This window comes from Phaenicophaeus curvirostris, chromosome 13 (assembly GCF_032191515.1).
Source record: "Phaenicophaeus curvirostris isolate KB17595 chromosome 13, BPBGC_Pcur_1.0, whole genome shotgun sequence".
In the NCBI taxonomy this organism is placed as follows: Eukaryota; Metazoa; Chordata; class Aves; order Cuculiformes; family Cuculidae; genus Phaenicophaeus; species Phaenicophaeus curvirostris.
The window spans coordinates 2,500,892-2,528,317 of NC_091404.1; the positions used below are offsets into that span (position 1 = coordinate 2,500,892).

Consider the following 27,426-nt stretch of genomic DNA (forward strand, 5'->3'; position numbering starts at 1 on the left):
CGCGGATGGCGGCGAGGGCCGGGGCCGAGACCGGGGGCGGCGGCGGGAGCGGCCGCCATGGAGCACATCGTCACCCCCAAGGTAGGGGCCGTCCTGCCGGGGGGGCCCGGGGGCTGCGACCGACGGGACGGGGCTCGACACGGCTCAGTGCCGGGTCCTGCGCTCGGGGAAGAGCGGCTGGGAAGCCGCCCCGGGGAAAAGGGACCTGGTGAGGGGGCTGGAGAACAGGCCTTCTGAGGAGCGGCTGAGAGAGCTGGGGGTGTTTAGCCTGGAGAAGAGGAGGCTGAGGGGAGACCTCATTGCTCTCTCCAACTACCTGAAAGGAGGTTGTGGAGAGGAGGGAGCTGGGCTCTTCTCCCAAGTGACAGGGGACAGGACGAGAGGGAATGGCCTCAAGCTCCACCAGGGGAGGTTCAGGCTGAACATTAGGAAAAAATATTTCATGGAAAAGGTCATTGGGCAGTGGCAGAGGCTGCCCAGGGAGGGGGTTGAGTGACGAGGCTGGAGCACAATTGGAGAAGGGAACAGAGCTGGGGAAGGGACTGGAGAACAGGAGTTGTGGGAGCAGCTGAGGGAGCTGGGGCTGTTTATCCTGGAGGAGGCTGAGGGGAGACCTCATCGCTCTTTGCAGCTCCCAGAGAGGAGGTTGTAATGAGGTGGGTGCTGGGCTCTTCTCCCAAGGAACGAGTGATAAAATGAGAGGGAATGGCCTCAAGTTGCTCCAGGGGAGGTTTAGTTTGAGTGTTTGGGAAAACTTCTTCACCATAAAAATAGTGAAGCCGTGTCAGAGGCTGCCCAGGGCAGTGTCAGAGTCTCCATCCTTGGAAGGGTTCAAAACCCATGTGGCTGTGGCACTTGGGGACATGGTTTAGCAGCCACGGTGGAGTTGGGCTGGTGGTTGGACTGAGAGAGCTGACAGGGTTCTTCCAACCATAACAATTCCATGGTGCTGAGTGAAGGGTGATTCAGGGGCATCTTGTGTAAAGTTTAATTTAGGAAGGTGTGGAGGGCCCCTCAAGTGAATCAAAGCATGATTTGTTCAAGTGAACTTATTTCTAGTTCAATAACATGAAGCCCAAAGCTCTGGGAATCCTGTCCCCATGACAGCCAAAACCCCTGTGTTTACTTCAGGCACCTCCCTGCCCCCGTGCTCTGTTTGTTTATTTAATGATACCATGAAGGTTGCTTTTGTTTTCTAGACTCTCAGTTTGGGGATGCTGCTTCCTAGTGTTTCCTGTGGTGCTCTGTGGGGCCTCCTTGTCTCTAGTGATCTGAAAAAGGGCAATATTCCATATAATAATTACATGTGCTGAAAACCAGGACACTCCAGGAAGACGTACAGCTGAGGGCTCTGCTCTTTAAATTCCTTTGCTGCTGTTTTCCATGGTTTATCTCAGCCCAGTGCCCCTGTACGGACGCTTACATAGTCCATACTCAGAATTAATTTATCATCTACTGTTAAGCTGTTCGTTTTTGTTGTCCTTCCAATTGTTTTCCCCTATTTTTTTTTTCTTAATGATGCAGGAAAAAAATCCTCCTGCATTCCTTTAAAAGGAAATAGGCCAGGAGAAAATCGATCAAACAATGTAAAATAGCTTAATATTAATATTTTATTATGTCTGTGCTAATGTTTTTAAAAACTGTTCTTATTAATTAGCTTCATGTTATTTATGAAAGGCGCTTATGTGCCTGGGAAGTGTGTCACAAGAAGTAGTTGCAAATGCTTTTTCATAGTGACTACGCAGTTGGAAGTCAGAGTGAAGAGGGTTGTTCCTGTCACAATGTCACTTGGATTGAAAAAAGAAAAGCCAGCTGTGTCCTGGACTGCATCCTGAGCAGTGGGACCAGCAGGGAGGAAGGGGATTCTGCCCCTCTGCTCCACTCTGGTGAGACCAAACCTGGAGCCCTGTGTCCAGTTCTGGAGTCCTCAGCACAGGAAGGACATGGAGCTGTTGGAGAGAGTCCAGAGGAGGCCATGGAGATGATCCAAGGGCTGGAGAACCTCCTGTATGAGGCCAGGCTGAGAGAGTTGGGGTTGTTCAGCCTGGAGAAGAGAAGGCTGTGGGGAGACCTTAGAGCAGCTTCCAGTGCTGAAAGGGGCTCCAGGGAAGCTGGGGAAGAGCTCTGGATCACTGAGTGCAGGGACAGGATGAGGGGAACAGTTTTGAGCTGCAAGAAGAGAGTAGATTGAGATGAGATCTTAGGGAGAAATGTTTTGGTGTGAGGGTGGGGAGGCCCTGGCCCAGGGTGCCCAGAGCAGTGGTGGCTGCCCCATCCCTGGAGGGGTTCAAGGCCAGGCTGGATGGGTCTTGGAGCCCCTGACGCAGTGGGAGGTGTCCCTGCCCATGGCAGGGGGTGGGACTGGATGGGCTTGAAGGTCTCTTCCAACCCAAACTGTTCTGTGATTCTATTGTTGCACTGAACGTGATAAGTCTTTCCTTTCGCAGTTCTTTATCTTATTATTTCTGCAGCCTTGCAGACTAATAAATTGTGATCTCCTTGGCTACAAGTCCAGTAATCCTGTTATTCACTGTGGTCCTAAACATTGGCTGTTTGCTTAACCTTTTTGACTTTAACTGCTGGAGAAATAATCCAAACTTATAGTGTAAAGCTGAGTTAGGGATACAGGAGTGACTTCAATTCTCACATTTTTGCCTTCCTGAATTGTACATCAGCAGTCACATGGTCGTGGTTCAGCAGGTGCTTAGATACTTCCTCCATCAAAGTTAAATTAACGTTTGCCTCTTCTTTTTTTTTTGCGCTGCAGGTTGAAAATGTGAAATTACTGGATCGCTATGCAAATAGGAAGGCAGCAAATGGGACATTATACTTGACAGCGACCCACCTCATCTATGTCGATGCTTCTGCTGAAGTCAGGAAGGAAATATGGGTATGTTGGGATGCCTGGAGTCTGTTTGAATGCAAATCTAAGAATTACTTTGTATCTCTTACCCAAAATGAACAGGTTTATGAATAGCAAATTTGTAGTAGTCTTTTATAGTGTTTTGATACCATGTGCTTAACAGAAACAGCTGTTGCGGGGGGACATGAACCCCACAGTAATGTGACTCGATGGAGCTCGCTCACTGAATTACTGTTAGTCCAGGAAGATAGAAAACCTTTCTAGTTTCCTACCTCAACTTGATATCCCAAGCCACCACACTGAATTTACAGCTTTTAGAAATGCAAAATTACCACTGAAATTAGCATCTTTTATTAATTCTTAAGTAAAATAGGAATTACAGCATCACTGAGGTTGGAAGAAACCTCTAAGCTCATCCAGTCCAACCATCAGTCCAATACCACCGAGCCCACTAAACTGTGTCCTGAAGTGCCGTGTCTGCATGATTTTTGAACCCCTCCAGGGATGGAGAGTCCCTGACCGCCCTTGGCAACCTCTGCCAGGACTTCACCACTCTGTCAGGAAATAATTGTTCCCTGATATCCTGTCTAAAACTCCTCTGGTGCAGAATATGTTGCATATGGGGGTGGAGGGAAAGCAAAGTGAACCAGGGAAACATGACAGCACATCAGTCTCTAAAAATAATTTAAATACATCTGTGTTTTTTTCAATCTTGCTTTCCATTACCCAGCCTTGAGGTGTGCAGTCTGGGTGTTTGACATTTGTTTGATAAATACCACAAATAAGCTTGTTTTCTGCTGCTGATTATATACAGAAAGCACAAACAGCTGATAGTATTGCAGCCTTCTCAGCAGCATTTGGAAAATGGTGTTTGTGTCCTGTGTTTCAGATCCTGCATCACCACATAGCGGCTGTAGAGAAGTTGCCCCTGACCACAGCAGGGTATCCTCTCCTCATCCACTGCAAGAACTTCCACGTGGCCCACTTTGTCATCGGCCAGGAACGGGATTGCCACGATGTCTATACCTCATTGCTCAAGCTTTCCCAGCCAGGTATTGAGGAGGAGAGTCTGTTTTGCAAATCACTGGAACGCTTTAAGCTGGGAGGCTCCTGAGCTTGGCTGCTGGGTTTGCGCTGTCAGTGTAGGTGGGGAGGATGTGAAATCAGAATCAGTTTCCACCACCAGAGACGATCTGTGGGGGTTGGCTCTGCGAGCAGAGTGCTGCCCTGTGGGCAGGGCTGTTTGCTTCCAAACTAAACATCTTTCCTGGCAGTGGGACCGATGTGGTCTCCCATCAGGAGCTTCTGAAAGACCTGAGCAAAACTCATTTGCTGGACAGAGGCTTTATCTGGCATCTCAGATGTTTTGTTGTAGCACACATGCTGAGCCTCGCATCCCCTCTCTGGCCATTGTCAGTCCTTTCTGTGACTTGGCCACTGGCCGTATGTGTAGTTCTGCCCTTTCCTGTGGATCCCGAAGTTCACAGAATTCTGGAACCCCACAAATAAAGCTTTAAACATCGGCATCTTACGTATGTTTCCCAATGGCACGTTTAGGCTACTCTCCAGTGTTCGTCTTCTTTCAGTTGTGAAACCCTGCGCTTCACCTTGGCTGCCCTGATTTGGAGTCATTCTTAAAGAGAGTGAGCAACATATCCTGCAAAGCCTGTGGTCTCTTCGGGATTCCGTTTTCAGTTTGTCATGAATGGATCTTCAGGCTCCTTGTTCTTCTTGCAGGGCAGCATTCCACCAAGTTTCCTGCCTGGCTTCCGTGTATGGCAGCTTCTGGTTTTGGGGTGCTCCTTCGGTGACCCAGCATTTGGGGCTCAGTGTTTTTGCAAGGCTGCCATTCGTAATTGTGTTTTGAAGTTGTCAGTGGTCTAAGGGAAGGGAATTGATAGTGAAGGTCTGCTGCGTGCTGGCCAGTGCACAGGGCTTGAAGAGAAATAGCAGACCAGGAATGGTTTATGCTGGGTATTGTTGGGTTTTTTTTACTGATATGAGGAATTAGAGCGAGTCCAGAGGAGTCCACAAAGCTGATCCGAGGACTGGAGAACCTCCCATACGAGAACAGGCTCAGAGAGTTGGGGTTGTTCAGCCTGGAGAAGCGAAGGCTCTGAGGAAACCTTAGAGCAGCTTCCAGTCCTGAAAGGGTCTACAAGAAAGCTGAGGAGGGGCTCTCAATCAGGATGGGCAGGGAGAGGATGAAGGGGAACGGTTTTGAGCTGCAAGAGGGGAGATTGAGATGAGATCTTAGGAAGAAATGGTTTGCTGTGAGGTTGAGGAGGCCCTGGCCCAGGTTGCCCAGAGCAGGGGTGGCTGCCCCATCCCTGGAGGTGTTCAAGGGCAGGTTGAATGGGGCTTGGAGCCCCTGATCCAGTGGGAGGTGTCCCTGCCCATGGCAGGGGGTTGGACTGGATGGGCTTTAAGGTCTCTTCTTACCCAAACCATGGTTAAGGCTAGTGTCTATTCCCAGCTCTCCCTTGCGCCTTGAGCTTTGGAGGCTTCTTTGTTTTGAAGTTCTAATTCCGATGCTGTCCCTGGAAAGCGTCTGATGTGTTGTTTAAAGGTTGTCACTGTTATTCCTGTTTTGAAAATTAGAGACTTCTAATAGTGTCTCGCAACATGGGAAATGTCCCTGCAGGGGTTCCATCTCTTTTGTCTTGGGATTATTTGTGTGATGTGCTGTAGCTCTCTCTTCTGTTCTGTTTAGGGGTTTAACAGTTCTCTTTTGTTCTTCTGAAGTCTCTGTGTGTAAGATTCCTCCATGTATTTTTGGCGGAGGATGTAGTTATTGGCGGTTTGCCCTCATGTGATGGACAGCTGTGGGTTACCTGCCTGGTAACTCAGCTGCTTTATCGGCTTCCAGCAGGCTTCATGCTGTCTCAGGAGCACTTGCTGGAATCAGCTGAATGAGTTAGTGGTTGGATTTGCATTTTACAAAGAGGGAGAGGGGCTGGGGTGGTAGAGATGGAGGGAGGAAGAAACTGCTGTTTCTTAGATGCAGCCTGAAGCCTTTGTTGGACTGGCAGGAATATTCGAGACATTTATTGAGTTTTCCATGCAGCTCAGAATTCTCTGTTGAACGATGAACTTACAGGTGTGTAGGAGCTGTTCTATGAACTCTTCAGAGGAAATAACATATTTTAGTATGTTTTCGTTTCTGGAATAATTCTGACAATGTAAATCTTGTCTGACATGCCTGTTGAAGTGAATTCAGTAGGAAATAATTTGTTTGGGAAAAGTTACTGCTTTGAATCGCAGAACATTTTTTGTTGGAAAACACCTTTAAAATCATCAACTGCAACCACCAGTCAAGCCCTGTTAAGCCCACCATGAGGCCATGTCCCCAAGTATGACATCTACTTGTCTTTTAAAACCCTCCAGGGATGGGGACTCAACCACCTCCCTGAGCAGCCTCTTCCAATGCTCGACAACCCTTTCAGTAAAGAAATTCCTCCTAATATCCAACTTAAATCTCCCCTGGTGCAACTTGAGGCCATTTTGTATCTGCCTGCATGTGGGAATGGGGTGTTGGAAAAGCCTGAGCATTCTGGTATGGTCCTCAGTGCTGCTCTTGAGCAAAAAACTGAGACTGTGAGATTGAGAAATATTAAATATCTGCACTTTTCTATGTAGTGCTTAATTATTTTTTCTCTTTCAGGAGTGAGAATCAGTCTTAAGTTTGTGTAGAGTACATAAAGTGACAAAAGAAAACTTCTTGCTCCTGTTCTTTGAGGAGGCAGAAGTGTGAGGCAAACAGCTATTATCGTACAGCCGAGTACACAGCGCAGTGGCAGAGCCCTTTGGCTTCTCTAGCTAATGATTTCAAAGTCTCCTGATCTTTCCTGACTGGATAATTTCTTGCAGTCCTTGTTTCAGCTGTGCTAGACCCGCAGCTCACTGGCCTGCATCCAAGAGATGGCCTTCCAGGAGATGTTTCACCCTCTCCACGTGTCTCTGAATCTCTCTCTAACCAGTTAATTTTTGTCTTTCCTCTTCCCAGTGAAAGCTGAAGAACTTTATGCTTTCTCTTATAACCCTAAAATGTCTAAAGAGAACCGGGAGATTGGATGGAAGCTGATCGATTTAAAAGTAGATTACCAGCGCATGGGAATACCAAATGACTATTGGGAAATAACGGATGTCAATAAAGACTATGAGGTAATTTTTGCCCAAAGTAGCCATTTATTTTACTGCATTATCTCCTGTTTGCTACTAATGACTTCCCACAGTCCTTCCACCACTGCGTAAGCGGTGCCACTGGGGAAAAGTGAGCTCAGTTGGTTTTGATTGAAGCAGTATTGTCTTGATGTGAAGTTGTGGATAATGATGCTGTGAGAGAACAGAACAGAGCTGTGAAGTCATAGAATTCATAGGTTGGAAAAGACCTTTGAGATCATCAAGTCCAACCATACCTGTCCACTACTGAATAATATCCCAGAGCACTTCATCTACCTGTCCTTTAAACCCCTCCAGGGATGGTGCCTTAAGATGGTGCTTGAGAACCCTTTCCCTTAAGAAGTTTTTCCTGATGTCCAATCTAAACCTCCCCTGGTGCAGCTTGAGGCCATTCCCTCTTGTCCTGTCGCCTGTCACTTGGGTGAAGAGAGCAACACCCAGCGCTCTACAACCTTCTTTCAGGTAGTTATAGACAGGGATGAGGTCTGTCCTCTATCTTCTCTAAGCTGAACAACCCCAGGTCCCTCAGCTGCTCCTCATAAGACTTGTTCTCCAGCCCCTTCACCAGCTTCATTGCCCTTCTCTGGACACACCTTGCTTTGCTTTGACCCCCCTGGAAAGTACCAGACACTTATTTTCCAAGAGAAACATCAAACCATCTATTACTCAAAACCTGAGGTGCCCTTAGCTGCTGCTGGTGTTTACAAACCCTGTCCCACGAGGCTGGTGGCAGATGTGTATGAGAGGAATTGGTGGCAGCAGTTTGGTGTGGTGGGGAATGAGGCAGAAGGGAAGGGGATGAGGGAAGGAAAACAGTAATGGAAAACAGACTTTTTTTTCTCCTTGCTTGCTTGGTGCTGCTGCTAAATAAGGGCACTTGGTCATTTCAATTCTAACTGGCAGCTGCTATTTTCTTCGCTCTCCCCTGCAAGGCCAAATTGGATCCAAGCAACATTCAATAAAAGCCTTTTTTCAGACTCCTTTGTATTTCTTCTGATGTTGTCTCAGACCTTTCTGTCTGAAAGACCCAGCAGCTCTGAGGAAGGCGGTTCAGTTTAGAATCCCTTCTCCTGCTCTCCACCAGTTTCTGTCCTTTGGGTTGAAGAAATAGAGGCCTGCCCTGTCAGCAGTGACTGGTGATTTAACTGGCTCTATGGTTGGGTACCTGAGTTGGGGTAGAAGGTATGAAATGCCTTTTCCGTCAGTTTATGAGGGTATCTAAACGTGGGCAGCTAAAATCATGAACCACTTGGAAGCTTTCCATGCTGCTGCTTTCCAGTGCCAGTGCTTTATACTTCCCTCAGGGTTTGCAACTGTAAAGCCTCAAGTAAAGCTTGACTTGGAGAACAGCTTATCTGTGAAATATGTGCTAAAAAGCCTGACCTTTCTTTGAGGAGAAAGGCTAAAACTGGTCTCAGATGCCACTTGAGTTCTGCAAGCTCATTTCAATTTGAACATTTAAAGGAAACATCTTAAATATGGTTGTTCTTAATTTCAGATCAGAAACTTTCATCGAAGTTTAGACTTAAAGAACTTCTTTTTAACATGGAATGTGTACTGTCCAGCCTGGGGTTTTAGCTTCAGCTGCAAAACTGATTGTTTCCTTCACCACATCATTGTATTTTGCATTGTTTAGTGATTGATAGGAACGGTTGGACTTGATGATCCAGTGGGTCCTTTCCAACCTAGTGATTCTATGATTCTGTTCCTAAATGCATCTTAATGGCTTGAAATGTCAGATGGGGGCTGCATTGGATACACAATGGCAAACAATCCATTCCTGTTGTTTATAAATGCAAGATCATAAGCTAAACATGATTTTTTTAATGATTTTTTAATTGCTCAGTAGTCATATCTGGATTTTTCTTTCTTCTCCCTTAGGTTTGCAACACATATCCTCCAGAAATAGTGGTGCCAAGAGCTGCGACTAAGGCAGTGGTGATCGGAAGTTCAAAGTTCAGAAGCAGAGGGCGGATTCCGGTGCTTTCCTACTTATATAAAGAAACCAACGTTAGTTGTTCGTTGTCTGCTTGTCTTTGTAGGGAAGAAGGGTCCCCCTCTTGTCCAGTTCTTTTGTAGTAAAAGCAAAAAATGAGATTAGAGAGTATGAACTTCATATTTGAGATTTGTGCTTCTCTGAACAGCTTAAATATTGGCTTGTTCTGAGTCACAGAATAAGCTGGTGAGAGACGTATATTTGGGATGCATCCACAGCTGTGCACAAAAGCAAACTTCCCAAGCTTCCTGTCTGGAATTTGTTTATTTATCAGCTTTCAGCAAAGCCTTCTTATGTGGTTTTTTTTTAATTTACGGTTTAGCTACACTGAGTAATCTTTTAACAAGACACACATTAACTCAGCTGGATTTTCTTAGCCTTGAAGAGGAGGAACCACCCTGAAATAAATCCTCATGAGCTCAGAACAAGTGAAGGTCTTGGGTTTTGGTTGGTTTTTTTTTCCACTGCGGACCAGAATGTAATTTTTAACTGTGCCATCTCAGCAGTTTTGGATGCAGATGTCAGGAAACTGCTGTCACACTCAGATTGTTGTTTTCCTGCGGAAGTGTGCCTTGACCTGGGTAGCTTTATGGAGTCCTGGCTGCATGCTCGGTGCAGTTCTGGGTGTGGAGCCGTAACGGCTGATAAGCAGAGCTGTGCTAAAGAACAGTTTGGACAATAGGAAGCAAGTAGAAAACATGAGAAATGCTGAGCCTGGGGATGCTGATCGTTAGGCAGAGCGCAGCGGGGTTGAGAACGCAGCAATGAAAGGGGCAGCAGGGCTCCTTACTTCCCCTACCTCCAGCTTTGAGGAATGCTCCAGTAGTATTTCTGTATGTCCATTTAAATGGCAATTTTCTAGTGAAATAGAGACCAAACAAATGTGGGTTTTGGGGCCGTGTGGGAGGGACTGCCTGGGAGCAGAGCTGTGAGCTGTTGTGTGTTGCAGGCTGCCATATGCCGCTGTAGCCAGCCTCTCTCCGGCTTCAGCGCACGCTGTCTGGAGGATGAACAGATGCTGCAGGCCATCAGAGAAGCCAACCCTGGGAGCCCCTTCATGTATGTTGTAGACACAAGGCCAAAGGTACCTTCATGGGGTTTGTGGCTCCTTTTAAAGCTCGCTTCTGAATGAGAAATGCTGTTTCCAGTTCAGTCTTTCACAGCCTTGCTAACCCTTTGTTATGCTGCGTTAGATTAAGTTGTGTCAGTCTGGAATTGGGTGTCAGGCTCCTGGGTCAGTGTCTCGGAGTGACAAATGCTTGTAGGGAACCAAACTGTTCAGTGCTGCCAAGAGCACCTGTGCTGCCAAGTGCTCTGGGACGAGGTTTGTGTTAAGGAGCAACTGGCAGCCTCCAACCAGGCTGAGACAGTGAAGCGTTTTCCCTCAGAGACCTGGGTCCTTAGTGTTCCAGTAGCTGAGAACCCTTTAGGGGAAGAAATTTTCCCTCATATCCAATCTGAGCCTCCCCTGGTGCAACTTGAGGCCATTCCCTCTCATCCCATTGCCTGGCACTTGGGAGAAGAGACTGACACCCACCGCAGTCTCCTTTCAGGGCGTTACAGAAAGTGATGAGGTCTCCCCTCAGCCTCCTTTTCTCCAGGCTAAACAACCCTAGGGCCCTCAGCTGCCTCTTGTAACACTTCTTCTCCAGCCCCTTCCCCAGCTTTGTTCCCTTGTCTGGACACGCTCCAGCCCTTCAAGGTCTTTCCTGCACTGAGGGGCCCAAAACCGAACCCAGGATTCGAAGTGTGGCCTAACCAGTGCCAAGTCCAGGGGGACGATGCCTTCCCTGCTCCTGCTGGCCACCCCATGGCTGAGCCAAGCTTGGCCACCGGGGTCAAGCAGCATTCTCAGGGCCTTTTCCACCAGGCAGCTTTCCAGCCACACTTCCCCAAGCCTAGAGCTGTACAGACTTGTTGATTCTCAAGTGCAGAACTCTGTCTCTACCAGCTTTAGTGGCAGCAGTGTTCTGAAATAGAGCAGGGTTTTGGTACTGCCTACCCTAAGGAATTCTATCTAGGGTCGTCTTGATTCTCTTATGGCCTCACATTGTGTCAGGGGATGTTTAGGTTGGGTATTGGGGAAAATGTCTTCACTGACAGAGTGGTGAAGCCCTGGCAGAGGCTCCAGGGCAGTCGGGGAGTCTCCATCACTGGAGGGGATCAAAAACCCTGGCACTTCAGGACTGGCACGGTGGGGTGGGGCTGACGGTTGGACTGGATGAGCTGAGAGGTCTTGTCCAACCATAACGATTCTATGATTCTTTGACTGTCTGCATATGATGGCCTGGAGACACTGGTGTAATTGCAGTGGAACAGCTGGAAGTCTTGTCTGGGCAGTGGGGTCTTACAGCTGAGTCATAGCTTTGTTTAGTGTGTTTTCTCAGAGGCTTTAAGAAACGGACTTGCAAAACACTTATTTTTGTGTATTGTTGGTTGTAATTGTCTTTTTTTTTCTCTTCTATCCCATTTCTGTTCCCTGGAATTCAACAGTTAAATGCCATGGCCAACCGAGCTGCTGGGAAGGGCTATGAGAATGAAGATAATTATGATAATATTTGCTTTAAATTTATTGGCATAGAAAACATCCATGTGATGCGGAACAGCCTGCAGAAACTCCTGGAAGGTAGGTATAGTCCACAAAAGTGGCCACCCTTCATTACCCTTGGGTACTCTCAAACAGAACTTTGTGTGAGATATGTAAATCCAAGCACGAGTACGTGTGGACAGGGTTGGTGTGATGGCAGCAGGTAAGGGAAGTCAGTTTACTCTTTACTGCACAGCAGTGGCTGGAAGTATTGATGTGGGGGTGTCACTCGATGAGAAGCTCAGCATAAGCCAACGATGAGTGCTTGCAGCCCAGAAACCAACCACGTCCTGGGCTGCATCCCGAGCAGTGGGACCAGCAGGGTGAGGAGGTGGATTCTGTCCCTCTGCTCTGCTCTGGTGAGACCAAACCTGGAGCCCTGCGTCCGGTTCTGGAGTCTTCAGCACAGGGAGGACATGGAGCTGTTGGAGCGAGGCCAGAGTAGGCCATGGAGATGATCCGAGGGCTGGAGAACCTCCTCTACGAGGACAGGCTGAGAGAGTTGGGGTTGTTCAGCCTGGAGAAGAGAAGGCCGTGGGGAGACCTTAGAGCAGCTTCCAGTACTGAAAGGGGCTCCAGGAAAGCTGGGGAGGGGCTCTGGATCAGGGAGGGCAGGGATAGGATGAAGGGGAATGGTTTCCAGCTGAAAGAGGAGAGATTGAGATGAGATCTTAGAGAGGAATGTTTTGGTGTGAGGGTGGGGAGGCCCTGGCCCACGTTTCCCAGGGAAGTTGTGGCTGCTCCATCCTTGGAGGTGTTCAAGGCCAGGTTGGATGGGGCTTGGAACCCCTGATCCAGTGGGAGGTGTCCCTTCCCGTAGCAGGGTGCTGGAACTGTGAATGGGCTTCGAAGTCCCTTCCGACGTAAACCATTCCATGATTCTATGAAAGTATTGATGTTAAAATGCTTTCCTGCTAGACATTTCACCTATCACTGTGCTTTGTTCTCTAGTGGTTCGAAATTATCAACTAGCAGTACTAACATTCCTTAATCATGTTAGTTACAAAAACTGTCAGTTGCTGAAATGGGCCAGATGAAAAGATGAGAGGAATACCGTGTTTTACCATTAAGATTATCTCATGATTACTTCATGAGCTGTTGAAGGAACGTTCACACGGGCTGTGGAGGAAATCCTTCTCTGGGGTTTGCTGTGTTCCTTTTGGAGTACTTCAGTGTTAGAATTTCTGATTTCAAATAAAATTATGGTATGGTTGTCCAGAGACTATAACCTCATGCGTACATCGTTCTTATTTTTCATTTCTTTCCAATTTCTTTAACTGAATTTGTTTTTAATGCATTAAAATGTATTAAATTTTATCGTAGAATTGCCAGATGGTTTGGGTCAGAAGGGACCTTAAAGCCCATCAAGTTCTAACCCCTGCCATGGGAGGGACACCTCTCACTAGACTATACATTCAAATGTATTAAAATGCAGAATAGCTCAGGTTCTTTAAACAACTTTGTGAGTTTACGATCATAGGGAAAAATGTGAAGCAAAGCAGAAGAGATATGGAGCTGCGGAGATAAGAGGGGAACTGAGTGCGTGTTTTCCCTCATGTCTTTTAGAAGAGGTTCCACTACAGTTGCTGGTGGAGCTGGGATCGAAGCAATGTCCTCTGCCATCCTTGTGCTGGCAAAGACTGCGGGATGGGGCAGAGTAGCTGCTGCTGATCATTCTGATTGTTTTGCTGGAGTGTAATACAAGTGCTGTCACTCAGAAGATGACTTGACTATTTTAGCAACAGGCATAATGGTCATCTTGCTTCAAAATAGGTGAATAATTGATGCTCCCCATCGACTGGTCAGGTTGCACTGCAGGGTCTGTGGTCACCTGGGAGAAAAATGAGGCCGTTTGGGACTTGGTCACCAAGTACAAGTCCTCAGCTGCCTTTTCCTAGCAGGCTTATTTTGTGGGAGGGAGAATAAACACTTGTTAACTCTCATATTCTTCTTGAACAGTCATAGAAGCTCTCTGGCTGGTAGTTATGAACTATGATGATCTTTAAGGTCCCTTCCAACACAAACAATTCTATTCTATGAACTGAAAGTTTTTTCTGTGCTGGGTTTCAGTATGATGTCCAAGTTGCCTTTGAGGTCAGATATTGTATCTCTCTCTGAATTAGAGCTCTCCTTTCTTCAGGCCTTTGCAGTGGTGACCTCGTGTCTGCAGTCATGAGGTGTGTGATGGCCGTTTACAATGCAGGGACAGATCATTGACACTTTCTTTGTTGGACAAAAGTCAGCTGAAACGATGAGTTACTGCTTTCAGAAAGAGGAGGAGGAGGAGATTTTCAGATCCACAAGTTCTCTCATAGCTAAATATTCCTGGTTTGTGTATTAAGTATGAAATCAGAAGTTTGTGTCCTTTAGAAGGGTATTGCTACTGACACTTCAAAAGTGGATTTTAAGATCTGCTCACCTCTGTTGCCCTGAGGAGATTATGAGGAGGTGGGGAAAAGAAAGGGCTGCTGTTAACAGAGTGTCAGCTAATTCCTTTCTGTTCTCAGTGTGTGAGATAAAGTCCCCCTCGATGAGCGATTTCCTCACTGGGCTGGAGAACTCGGGCTGGTTACGGCACATCAAGGCTGTGATGGATGCAGGTGTTTTTCTTGCCAAGGTAAAACTGTATGCAACGTGCAGGTGAAGTAACAAACACGTCCTTGCCTGGTCGGGGCTGCTCCAAGGCTGTGGTGTGGTCTCTGGAGAGGAAATGGGAAGCAACTGCTATTTGGGCTGAACCTCAGCTCTCAAATCCAAACCTGCAGGTGGAAAACATCCTGTGGGTTACCTACGTGTTCTGTGGCAGGATGGAATGCCATAGGGGTGGAGAGGTTGTCCTGTAACAAGTGGCTACCTTTATTAGAACTCACCTGAGACAAATAAAATCACAAGACGTGGATAACTGTCTTTTATAAATGTCTCTGTGATGTCTGTTTTAGTAGTGCAAACAGCTCGTAACCCTATGCTTGTCAGTTATTAAACTCCTCTGCTTTAAATGAGGGGCCCTTTAGATCAGTTCGTTTTCTACTGGTTCTGTGTGATGCAGGGATGCATTTTGGTTATTTAGCACAGTCTGAACTTCTGCAGAGCTCATGCCTTTTCGGGTCAGGCCAAAGGAGCAAAGGCCCTATGCAGTGGCTCCTCAGGAACAGTGAAGGGCACGCAGGCAGCACGTGGTGAGAGGAGTGACCTTCTATAAATGTTGCCTTTGCTGTCTTCAAATTGTCCCATGTAGCAAGGAAGAAGCCCTTTTGTCTGTCTCTTCCATCACCCATGCAAAGGTAGGAAGATGATCCATATGGGACGAAGTTGGGATGAGCTCTTCTAATTTTTCTTGAGCAGTCCCTAGCCTCGTGTGTCCAGTTATTATTCTTTACTCATCCACCAGTGTTTTCCTCAGAGGACAAGGATGAGAATTCATAGCCTTTTAGAAGACTGAGCACGTTGAGATCAGAGAGTCTTTGTTCCTTGACTGTCCATAGTGCTCCCAAGGCATTTTGTTCCTGTGGGTTGATCGCCGTGTGTCCAGACTCAGGGCATTTCCATGTTCCAGATGAGAATTGACTCAGGGACATCAGTGATGAATATGGGAGTGTTGGAACAGTCCAGAGGAGGCCAATGAAGATGATCCAAGGGCTGGAGCGCCCCTGCTATGAGGACAGGCTGAGACAGTTAGGGTTGTTCAGTCTGGGGGAAGAGAAAATTGTGGGGAGACCTTAGAGCAGCTTCCAGTGCTGAAAGGGGCTCCAGGAAAGCTGGGGAGGGGCTTTTTACAAGGGTCTGGAGTGATAGAATGAGGGGCAGTGGCTTTAAATGGGAAGGGGGGAAGATTTAGAATAGACATTAGGATGAAATGTTTTGCTGTGAGGGTGGGGAGGCCCTGGCGCAGGTTGCCCAGAGCCGTGGTGGCTGCTGCATCCCTGGAGGGGTTCAAGGCCAGGTTGGATGGGGCTTTGAGTCCCCTGATCTAGTGGGAGGTGTCCCTGCCCATGGCAGGGGTAGAACTGGATGGGCTTGAAGGTCCCTTCCAGTCCAGACAGTTCCACGATTCTATGACTTTGCCCTTGGGTTTTAGGTTGCTTGGGTAAATGCAAATGGAGGAACAGCACTTCATTACAGTAACAGACTTCGAAAGCTGCTGAACTGCTCTGTCTGGTCTCTCCTTTACAGGCTGTGAAAGATGAAAAAGCCAGCGTGTTGGTGCACTGCTCCGATGGGTGGGATCGCACGGCGCAGGTTTGCTCCCTGGCCAGCCTCCTCTTGGATCCCTTTTACAGGACTTTGAAAGGCTTCATGGTAAGAATGCAAATGTTGGAAATTCAACAATTGAAAGTGCTTCGTGGATTTGAAGTGCCATAATTGAATGTTTCAGGCCATTGCCTGGAACAAACAGTAGATGACTTGTGTAAAACCACTTTGGATTCTATAAACAGGCTTTAATTGCTCTGAACAGCACAGACACAAAACGGCAGCACTTGATTTGGATTCCTAGATCTTTGTTTCCATGAATGTCCATGAGACACACTGAGACATTTCATTAGGAGAGGAGTGAGCAAAGGGTGTGACTATCAGCAGCTGACAAACAAGTGGTGAAGCAGCTTCTCTTTTAAGACAGTTTGAAGCAGTGGTGTCTTATCTGCTAGGATTTAAAATGGGATGCGTTTGTTCTGGTGCACAGGGCAGCGTATGTCTTGTACATCCCATAAAACCTTTGCATCATTTAAGACTTTTTTTAAATCCATTACATGTGAATTTGGCCATTTGCCTCTACAACAGGCTGTCTCTTGTAGAATCATAGAATGATTTGAGTTGGAAGGGACCTCAAAGCCCATCCAGTTGCAGGGACACCTCCCACTGGATCAGGGGCTCCAAGCCCCATCCAACCTGGCCTTGAACACCTCCAGGGACGGGGCAGCCACCGCTTCCCTGGGCAACCTGGGCCAAGGCCTCTCCACCCTCATCATGAAGTTTTCTTCCTAATGTCTAATTTAAATCTTTCCCACCTCTTCCCAGTTAAAGCCATTGCTTGTTGTCCTGTCACTCCATGCCTTGGTCTGGACCATCTGGATCCATGGGCTGTGACCAACGGGATGAGGTTCAACAAGGCCAAGTGCTAGGTCCTGCGGTTGGACACAACAACCCCATGCAGTGCTCCAGGCCTTATTAAAGAAAAAAAGCTGCCTGGCAGAGATGGTCCCGAGAGTGCAGGTGAACAGTGGCTGAACATGAACCAGCAGCGGTCCAGGTGGCCAAGGAGGCCAATGACATCCTGGCTTGGAACAGCCATGGGGTGGCCAGCAGGAGCAGGAAAGGTATTCTGCCCCTTAGACTCGGCCCTGGTGAGGCTGCACCTCAAATCCTGGGTTCAGTTTTGGGACCCTCAATGCAGGAAAGACCTTGAGAGGCTGGAGCGTGTCCAGAGGAAGGAACGGAGCAGAAGAAAGGGCTGGGGAAGAGGGGTTGTGGGAGCAGCTGAGGGACCTGGGGGTGTTTAGCCTGGAGAAGAGGAGGCTGAGGGGAGACCTCATTGCTCTCTGCAGCTCCCGGAAAGGGGGTTTTGGAGAGGTGGGTGCTGGACTCTTCTCCCAAGTAACAAGTGATCAGACAAGAGGGAACAGCCTCAAGTTGTACTGTGGGAGGGTTAGATTGGATAATAGGGAAAATTCCTTCCCTGAAAAGGTTCTGAGGCCCTGGTAGAGGCTGCCCAGGGCAGTGGTGGAGTCCCCATCCCTGGAGGCATTTAAAAGCTGGGTAGATGTGGATCTGGTTCAGTCGTGGACAGGTGTAGTTGCACTTTTACAACCGAATGATTCTATGAGTCTGTGGTTTTGAGGGAAAAACCTGCTTCCTTGTTGTTTTCTTACATTCAGCACAGGTGTTGTGTTGAAAAGAGCAATAGCCTTATAGCTGTGATTTCATCCTGAGCTCTGACTTACACAGCTGAACTTCTCAGGTTCCTCTGTGTGTGTGTTCTGATTGCTGATGTATTTTGCCAAATACACAGTATTCTTTTCTGAACTACATAGTGCCCAGCGTAACACTAAGCCATTCATTCCTTTAGCTCACTGTGTTTCTGTGTTAAGATTTTAACGACATGGAAACTCCCTCAAAATAGTAGTGGACCTTCTTGGAATAACTTCGGCTCTAGCAGCGACTTCGTATTGGCAGCTCTGGGTAACTCTCACCTATAAATCACTGCTTCCATTGGCTTCCAGGGATAAAACAACCAGGTCAGCAAGTGGCGTGGGTTGTCAGCCTGTTGGAGTTTAATGTTAAAGGCTTCATTTTGCTTTCTCTAAACAAAGTAACACTCTTTTGTCAACCTCTGTTTTGAACCTGAAGGTCCTGATAGAAAAGGAGTGGATTGCCATGGGCCACAAGTTCTCACACAGGTAAGAGCAGCGCGTTTTCCAGGGGGCAGTGCCACAGGAAAGGCTTGGCTCTGAAACCAATACTGTGTGTTTCCATGACAAATCCATATGGGAATGCAGGACAGAGAAGATTTGGGCAGTAGTGGTGGTTGCCCCATCCCTGGAGGTGTTCAAGGCCAGGTGGGAAGGGACTTTGATCACTCTGATCCAGTGGGAGGTCTCCCTGCCCATGGCAGGGATGTGGAACTGGAAGGGTTTTAAAGCCCTTTCCAACCCAAACCATTCTGTAATTCTGTGAATTCTTTTTGTTGTTGTTTGACACAGGATTTAATCCTGTTCTGTTTGCATCTCTCTAGGTGTGGCCATTTGAACGGTGACCCCAAAGAAGTGTCCCCTGTCTTCACTCAGTTCATCGAATGTGTCTGGCAGCTCATGCAGCAGTTCCCCTGCTCCTTTGAGTTTAACGAGCGTTTCCTTCTTGAAATCCATGACCATGTCTACTCCTGCCAGTTCGGAAACTTCCTTGGGACTTGTCATAAGGAGCGTGAGGATCTGAAGTGAGTTGATGACATTTTCCAGAGCCAACAGTGTAGGAGCCACTTAAATTGTCAGGAAAAGGGCGGGTTGTTTGTTTGTGTTTTCAGTGTCAGATTGGCAGAGGGTGGTGTTGATAGAATCATAGAATATTTTTTGTTAGAAAAGGTCTTTAAGATGATCAAGTCCAACCATCAATCCAGCCCTGCTAAGTCTGCCATTAGACCATGTCCCCAAGTACAGCATCTGCTTGTCTTTTAAACCCCTCCAGGGATGGAGACTCAGCCACCTCCCTGGGAAGCCTCTTCCAATGCTCAACAACCCTTTGAGAAAAGAAATTCCTCCTGATATCCAACATAAACCTCCCCTGGCACATCTTGAGGCCATTTCCCCTTGTCCTGTCAGTGGCTACCAGGAAGAATAGACCAACCCCGCCTCGCTCCAACCTCCTTTCCAGGAGCTGCAGTGAGCGGTGAGGTCTCCCCTCAGCCTTCTCATCTCCAGACTGATCAGCCCCAGGTCCCTCAGCCATTCCCAGAACCCCTGTTCTCCAGCCCCTTCCCCAGCTCCGTTACCTTCTCTGGACGCGCTCCAGCCCCTCAAGGTCTTTCTTGCACCAAGGGGCCCAAAACCGAACCCGGGATTCAAGGCATGGCGTCACCAGCACCAAATCCATGGGGACGATCCCTTCCCTGCTCCTGCTAGTCCCATTCTTCCTGATTGTTGTCTTGATCGATGCTTGTGTTCTATAGTGTAAAAAGGATTCCAAATTAATCACATCTGGGTGTTGTAATCTGGACCCTGATGGTAACTTGCAGCTACTTTGGCCTAGATAGTATCTATTTTAAATGATTATACATTCCTCAGCAATGTATCTTGTTTATGAAATTAATCAGATACTGTGTAAAAATAATTCTTGGCTCCCTTAATCCAATCCAACTCAGAACAGGTGTGTTATTAAGCCACTTGATTCCTTATTTTTTAGTGATTAGCTCTTATTTGTCATTGACAGAATCTTTGAGAAGACCCATTCTCTCTGGCCTTTCCTCTTACAGAAGAAGCAGGACTTGAGAAACCCTTTGTACAAAGGATTTATGGCTTACAAAGAGCTTCAACCAAACACGCTACCTTTCAGTTTCCAGTAAGTAGGGGAAGGAGGGCAGTGTGGGCTGCATCAAAAGTCGTGTGGCCAGCAGGGCGAGGGAGGGGATTCTGCCCTTCTGCTCCACTCTCCTGACACCTCACCTGGAGTCCTGTGTCCAGTTCTGGAATCCCCACATTAAGAAGGATACAGAACTCTTAGAGTGAGTCCAGAGGAGGCCACCGAGGTGATGTGAGGGCTGGAGCACTTCTTGGACGAGGACAGGCTCAGAGAGCTGGGATTGTTCAGCCTGGAGAAGGGAAGACTGCGCAGAGAACTTAGAGCAGCCTTCCAATACTGAAAGAGGCTCTAGGAAAGCTGGGGAGGGAATATTTACGAGGGCATATAGTGATAGGATGGGGGGGAATGACTTTAAATCGGAAGGGGAAGATTTAGATTAGATATAATGAAGAAATTCCTCACAATGAGGGTGGGGAGGCCCTGGCCCAGGTTGCCCAGAGCAGTGGTGGCTGCCCCATCCCTGGAGGTGTTCAAGGCCAGGTTGGATGGGGCTTGGAGCCCCTGATCCAGTGGGAGGTGCCCTTGTTAGAGTTTTTAAAATCAAGTTACTGATCTAATTTTGTTGGATTTTTTTTGCTTAAACAGAATCTGGTTTACAAATACAAATTGGTCACTGAATTCTCTTTTCTTGTCCTGCTCTTGAGGTTTTGGTGTGGGATGTACAATCGCTTTGACAAAGGGATGCACCCCAAACAGTGCGTTTTGGACCGGCTGCTGAGCTGCATGAGTCAGAAGGTGAAACTGGAGGACAACGCATCCGAACTGGAAAACGTGAGTCCTGAATCTTGACATTTCAAATCACATGCTGGTTTTGGGAAATATATCTGGGGCTGAACACTGGCACCGAACAGTTGTTTCAACGTGCTGGGCAGAGCTGAGCAAATGACATCACTATATTATAAGTTTAATTGCCCCAAACTCGCAGCTGCTGAGGACAGGCTGTGTGTGGTCAAGCTCTGTCACAGGTTCATGGTGTTCTTATTCTCTAAACTAAGATGATGATAATGGAACATCTGGGCTTCAGCTCCACTCACAGCAAACTTGAAGGGAGAGGGAGAGAAGAAAGGAGTGGGCCTGCTTCTCCTCCTCCAGATAATATGAATATACAGAAATATTCTTGTTTCCAGCTTGCCCCCAAGTTTTTCTCTCCTTCCTTCTTATTCAAAATCCACACTGGAAACAGGGATCATCAACCAGGTATTAAAACAGTTGAGTTACTGAGGTTGGTTTGATGTAACGGCCAAAGTGTGACTGGATCACGGAGGCTGAATTATCCTCTGAAAGCAACTGTCACAGATCTGAAGTCCTTTACTAAAACCGGACAGGAATCTTGCACATTCACTGCCTGTGTTCTGTGGTGTTGGAGGGCAGAGATCTTGTGTCCAGAATAACCAGTATCTCTCCTGCAACCCAGAGTGAGAAAGTAAATGGCGACACATGTCATGGTTTGGTCAGTTCAGATCAGATTCCCCAGCACTGTGTCTTCTATGAAGATGTCGATAGTGCAAGATCAAAGACAGAGAAATGTCCTCTCCTTGGAGATGTTCAAGGCCAGGTTGGATGGGGCTTTGAGCCCCCTGATCCAGCAGGGAGGTGTCCCTGCTTGTGGCAGGGGGTGGAACTGGATGGGCTTTGTGTCCCTTCCAGCCCAAACCATTCAGTGATTCTATGAAAAGTCAATGGTCCTGTTAGCTTTTGAGGTGCTGCAATTTGTGTTTCCATGTGGATTGGGTCTGGCTGGTATGGAGTTTGTGTTCTCCGCAGCAACCTTCCTGGCACTGTGCTGTGTTTTGGTGGCCAGAAAAGTGTTTTGATAGCCTACCAAGGTTATGGCCCCTCCTGAGCAGCTCTTCACAGCTCAAGGCTGTCTCACCAGGAGGCTGAGGTGGGCGTGATCCCAGGAGGGAATGCACTGGGCAGCCGTTCAGTGCCTGAGAACCCTTTTGGTGAAGAAATTTTTCCCAATATCCAATGTAAACCTCCGCTGGTGCGACTTGAGGCCATTTCCTCTAGTTCTATCACTTGTTATTTGGGAGAAGAGTTATTTTGGAGTGCTGCCTCCGCTCCAACCTCCTTTCTGGGAGCTGCTGAGAGTGAGGAACCCTCAGCCTCCTCTTCTCCAGAATAAACAGCCCGAGGACCCTCAGCAGCTCCTCTGTTCGTCTTAGTCAGGTAAGAATCTGTGCCCTTGGATGTGATGCTTGGTTACAGAGCTGAGAGAGAGGCACTGGCACAGGACTATAGTGTCAGCGGTTGGGTTTTGTGTTATCTCCGACGTAGCAGCTTCTATTAATGTTTCTGATGTCTTTTTATTTGTTTAGAAACTCCCTTTCCTTGATGGTCCCTTGCCTGGTGAATCCTGCTCCTTCTCCAAAGCCGGAAGTGCTGCAAAGACCCCAGTGCTCAACACTCCTCAGGATTATGAAGGGGAGCCACCTCCTGTGCTGAGCAACGGCGCCGCCGCAGGGGATGGAGATGTTGTATCAGCTGTGGACCAAAAGCACAAGGAGAACCTGTCTCAACACCAGCACCTCTGCGATCTGAATGCCACCATCGGCGTTTTAGACCCCGATGCTCAGGACGGGAAGGCTCAGCACTGACCAGCTCCGAGCAGAGCATTCAGTGAGCCAGGCGCCCGTGGTGGTGGGGCGCACGGGAGCCGTGCCCCGTGAGGCTGGGGACCCCCGAACCATTTACGGCTGCGCGTGAGTCCCTGCGTGCGCAGGGAGCTGTGCTCGGTTCGCATTGTTCTGCAGCAGAAGCGATGAAGGTGTGCACAGCGCTGCCCAGACGGTTGCCATGAGGCAGTTCAACCTCACTGCTCAGTGCAAACACACCGAGTGCACCAGGTTTGTGACTGCGGGTACCGGTACTTCAAGCGGAAAGAAACCTTGGCTGATTAACGTGGGGCTTGGCGGTTGTGCGGTGTGTGTAGTGGGAGCAGGAAAGGTGTGATCCGTTCATTTCCAGTGGCGCTGCAAGGTCGTCTTAAAAACATAACGGCTTTCAGTTTGTCTTAAAATAATAACAAACCCCTTTCAGCTGTGGATGAATCTCTGCATGGACCCTCACCTCGTGGCAGAACGGATTCATTTGTGTTTCCTATGCATTTGTGTTAAACAAAGCCAACCCCGGTGCCTTTCCATGGAGACTGTTTGGATGTCCGGCTGCCCGCTGTGCTGTTTTTATTATCGTAGTGCACAGTGTAGTGTCTGGTCTTCTTTGTATTTTTAAACCAGGTTTTTTATCCGCTGCTGTCTTCTCCAGGGTCTTTGCCGATCTCCCGAGTTCAGTCACTTCTTTCCAAGCAGACTTTTCAAAGTAGAAGCTTTTACAGATGTTGCTTACTGATTGTGGGAGTGCAGCAAGCCCTGATGACGGCCTGTAGCATGAATTATTGACTGCAGGAGAGAGGAAAAGGTTTATATGGAACTTTTCTCTCTTGTTTTATGATCTTGGTTAAATTGAAGCAAAAGAGGAATTCTTTGTTCTAAGCTGGAATTGATGTGCTTTCCTCGCAGCCATCGATGAGGCAGTATTAACAGCTGAGGTGCATTCACAGGGCCTGAAATGATTCCTCACATCACGTGCTGAGTGGCTGTGGTGAATGTTGTCTTGGATGTTCAAGTGACATGGACCGTAGGTGTTCTCTCTGTGTCTCATGGCAATGAACTCTGTCGTGTTTGTGAAGCTGGTGAGCAAACGTAAACCGAGATGTGACCCCTTACGGACGAGACGTGGACATCCTGGCTTGTGGCTGTTGCTCCACTCGGACTCACTCCAGGCCTCGGTAGCTGCTGGGTTTCTTCAAACCGCAGTGATCTCTGCTGGACACACCGGTTCAAAGCTGTAGGTTTAAACCAGGCACGTATACTCCATTTACACAGAAGCTTTGTGAAGAAACAAGAGCTTATCTCCCCAGCTACATAGACGGCCAGAAAAGTTGTCCCAGTGCTTGTTCTGGACAAGTTTCTGTAGATCTGCTGAACTGCATGGAGTCCCTTTGTTCAGCTGAACTCCAGATGCTTTTCTGCTTTCTTCTGGATCATGTTTTTGGAATTGGGTCCTGCCACGAGGTCCTAAAATCAGTTTTTGTAAAGTTTTGATACAAACTGAATCTATTTCCGAAGTTGGCCCTCCCATTCCTTGATAAAAGGCAGAAAAATTCTGTTACAGCATCATAAAGTGCAGCAGCCATCGTTCATCTGCATCGAGCCCACAGTGAAACACCCGTTTGTTTCAGTGTGCAAAATAATGTAGAAAAGAGAAAAAAAATAAACCTGCCCTGAACATCTTGCTTCGGGTAAGAAAATCTGTGTTTGATTAAGCCTATCAGAAAGCCCAAATAGAAAGGGCAACACTTGAGAACACAGAGTTTCTTCAACGCCTGGAATGGCAAAGAGAAACTTGTTTTGAAGTTGCAGGTTTATTAGTCTTAAAGCGAGTAATGCTTCTAAAAAATAGTTGTTTTCAAGGTGGGAGTGAGAACTGCAATGTGCGATGGATTTGGAAACTAAACACAAAATATTGAATCAGAAGATGTTGGAAAATTGTTGTGTGGGTTCATTTCAAAACCAGAGTGTCACGCAATGGCTGTATGTTTTTTGAAGGATGCACATTTCTGAATGCATTTTTTCTTAATAACAAGATCAGTCTCTGCGGTTGAGTGTCTGTACTCCATAAGAGAGATCTGCTGAGCTCCAAACATGGAGTTAAACGGTCCACCAGCCTTTGAAGTTGGCTGCCCACATACTCCTCAAGTGAAGAGATTGCACCCCAAGTCTTAATCCAGCTGCTCTTGATCCCCAGGGTTTGGACTCTGCTGTGGATTCCCACTGGAGGGGGCTGGGGAGATGGTTTCACTTTGCCTCTGTAGTGTGGAAGCTCTGGATTCCTGTGTGCACTCTGCAGCTCAGAACCTGTTCCATACGGAGCGAGAGATCAACCCGGAGTGTCCGGTTTCATATGGACCAAGAGATCACCCCTGTCTGTTCCTCCTGGGTGGTGGGAGAGTCTGCATAGATAGAGCTCTAAAATGGTGAAGAGGACCAGGACAGGCACTTTGCGGGACCAGTTTTTCCTGATGCCATCAGTTCTTTCAATGTGTCCTCCATTAGAGATGCAGAATCATAGGGAGTTTTGGCTGCCTGCTGAAGGGTTTAGCCATGCTGCTGGTTAATCATGGCATAAAATCATGTTGCGAGTGTTTCTGTGAGTGTTTACACATTTTGGATTGCCACGGCCTACCCTGAAAAGAGTGTGATAACCTCTGCTTATCCCTAAAGCGCGATACTGATGTCTCCACAGACCCTTCTCAACTCTGATATTCCTACAGGCTCGCAGGACTGTGAGCAGATCCCGTCCCACACTGAAAGGATCAGTGAGCTGGTGGTGACCCTCACTGCTTCTGACGTCGGGAGCAAACCAGCGGGTGACCCCATGCTCTGAAATGCAAACCAAGCCAAAACGGAAAGGGAAGTGGTCTGTGGCTTTAAACCTCTTGGATTTAACGTACTCAGACTTGGTCAAAGCCCAAAACACATTAAAAATCATCATGGTGGTGCTGTGAATTTTTGGAGCTGGCAAAGATTCCAGGCTTTCCATGAGATGATTTGTTTGGAAACAGCTCGGCAAGAAGCTGGTTAGTTCTGACGGGAACTCCTGGGTGTTTGGAGACCAAAGACATGAAGCTGTTGAGAGCAGCGCAGCGTGTCCTTGGCTCTCTGAGCAGCTGGGATTCCCAGGGCCTCGTGGTGCTTGTGGTCTCTCCGTACAGAGAGGAACTCAATTCCATGTTCCCTCGAGGTGTTAAAGGAAACCTAAAAGCTGTGAGATAGGAGCCTGCTGGTGAGAGCCCTGTGCGGGTGAACAGTTATTGATTCTTTGTGGAGCATCCTTACCTTGTGAGGTCACGAATGCTGTTTTGTACTTGGAGCTGTAAAGGGAACAATGCAACTTGCTGCTTTCCAGTAGGATTCCTCCGACTGGGAGAACTAGGAGGGAAGAGGGATCCTGTTTGCTGCAGGTGGGCTCTGTTTGCATGAAGCTCTTCCTTGCTTTGTCCAAACATTCTGGTTTCCTGCCTGTAGCTGGTGTCTCGCTGCAGGCAGGCGAAGCATTGCTGGGGACAAGTGCCTGTCATGTTCTGCGCTGGAGCTGCTGCTTTGAAGGAGAAGAGGGACTTGTGTAGCTTTATTTCTTGGCTGAGACGTCTTAATGTGAGCTTCTCAGTGCTGGGTTTTGAAATTTTATTTTGTTTTGCAGTTGTTGCCTGCGGTAGAGAAAATCCATTTGGTGCTGTTGGCTTTAAGGGGAAAAAAGGGAGTGATTGGTTTGCCTGTAGATGTGGCTCTCAGTTGACCATCTTTCATGGGAGAGAAAAAGCAGTTTGTTAAATCCCAAAGGTGTAAAATACACCTAGCTTCATCTTCAGTTCCTGCTCCTAAGGAAAGCCTTTCATTTAAGGGCTTCGAAGGAAAATCTGCCTGTTCCCTGGGTGCTCACAGGTCTGTAAGGCTGCCCAGACTGAGGGGGAGGGGGCAGCTTTGCTTCAGAAAGCTTCAACCCTGGTGAGAGCTGCTGGGAGCTGAAGGTGCGCAGAGCTTTGCAGGGTCTCTACCTTGAGCTGGGCCTTGTTGGGCTGTAGGTGGAAGTCTCCGTGTTGGTGAGGTGCCCCAAGCCTGTTGTTTCTGTGGGGTCTGGAGATGGTGAGCCCTCCTGGGCACTCAGGAGGCACCCTGGCATCAGCAAAGCTCCAGCATCTGCAGGCAAAAGCCTTCAGAAGAGCTTTTGTGCCAGACTTGCCTCAGTTCCCTTACTGGCAGGACTGGTCTCCAGGTAGTGTCCGTACCTGGCAGTTGTTCCTCCAAAGGGATCATTTCCTGGCACTACTACATAGTGATGGATGTTCAGAGTGACCGGGAGAATTCATGATGTCTTTGCTGTTCCACTCTCCTCCCCTTCCCTGCTGCTTTGCCTTGAGCGCTGGGCTCCTTTTTGAAGGACCTACCAGAGTTATTCCTTGTTTACAAACCGAACACAGGCACTGCCCACGCCCCGGGGCAAAGAGTCTCTTCTGACTGTAGTTGTTTTGTTTTAATTGATGCACAGCACTTGATTAATTAGTTGAGGAACGTCTGGAACCCAGTGATGTTTTCAGAAGCCTTGTTAGCACTAAGAGCAGCCAGCTCGGAGCCAGTCGCCGTTGGTGTCATTTGTTCGAGCAGGTAGTTTTGGGTCCAACGCTGCATCCTTTTGGAACGATGGAAGCACTGCACAGAGGGGAGGCTCACCTGGCCGACCTGATCTCTTCTTGTATTGTGTATCTGTGTGTCTGTATTTAATGTAGCAGTAACTACTGGAATAACGTGTAGCACTGGATCCCATCCTCTGTAATCGAGCGCACTTCTCCTGTCTGATCCCTGTAGGAACATTCCTAACCCCTGGCGTGTGCTACTCAGCTGGAAAACGTCAGTGTCTTTGTTTCTGTCACTCACTGTGTTTGTCCGTGTGACCACAGAGGGACCGTTGTGTAAAGCTGTGGGAGATGAAATCCCGTGTTCCTGAATGTGCTGCGATGGCTGTGACGCGCGCGTCGTCTTGGTTAATGCCCTGCTGCAAACAAACTGTTCCATGTGGAGAGAGCACTGTGTCTTTATTCTCCAAATGTGTTTGTCCCATGGAGTTTCACTTGTGTTACATTTTGATTTTTATTCACAACAAAAATAAATA

General features: G+C 47.9%; 1 protein-coding gene across 1 annotated transcript; it reads left to right on the forward strand.

The window, feature by feature from the left end:
• MTMR8 (myotubularin related protein 8) lies at window positions 1-27,426 on the forward strand. The gene is made up of 14 exons (XM_069867843.1): window positions 1-81; window positions 2,768-2,890; window positions 3,753-3,915; window positions 6,870-7,027; window positions 8,927-9,055; window positions 9,991-10,125; window positions 11,535-11,667; window positions 14,136-14,245; window positions 15,799-15,924; window positions 17,971-18,020; window positions 18,356-18,556; window positions 19,546-19,674; window positions 20,340-20,466; window positions 22,017-27,426. Exons 1-14 carry the CDS (start codon window positions 58-60, stop codon window positions 22,293-22,295), a joined length of 1,887 nt encoding a protein of 628 aa, XP_069723944.1. The 5' UTR covers window positions 1-57; the 3' UTR covers window positions 22,296-27,426.

Excerpts from the sequence above, each read along its gene's own strand:
- MTMR8 (XM_069867843.1), top strand. The coding sequence starts at position 58 with ATGGAGCACATCGTCACCCCCAAG. Across the intron at positions 10,126-11,534 it reads TTGTAGACACAAGGCCAAAG|TTAAATGCCATGGCCAACCG; the intron begins GTACCTTCATGG and ends GGAATTCAACAG. Across the intron at positions 11,668-14,135 it reads CCTGCAGAAACTCCTGGAAG|TGTGTGAGATAAAGTCCCCC; the intron begins GTAGGTATAGTC and ends TTCTGTTCTCAG.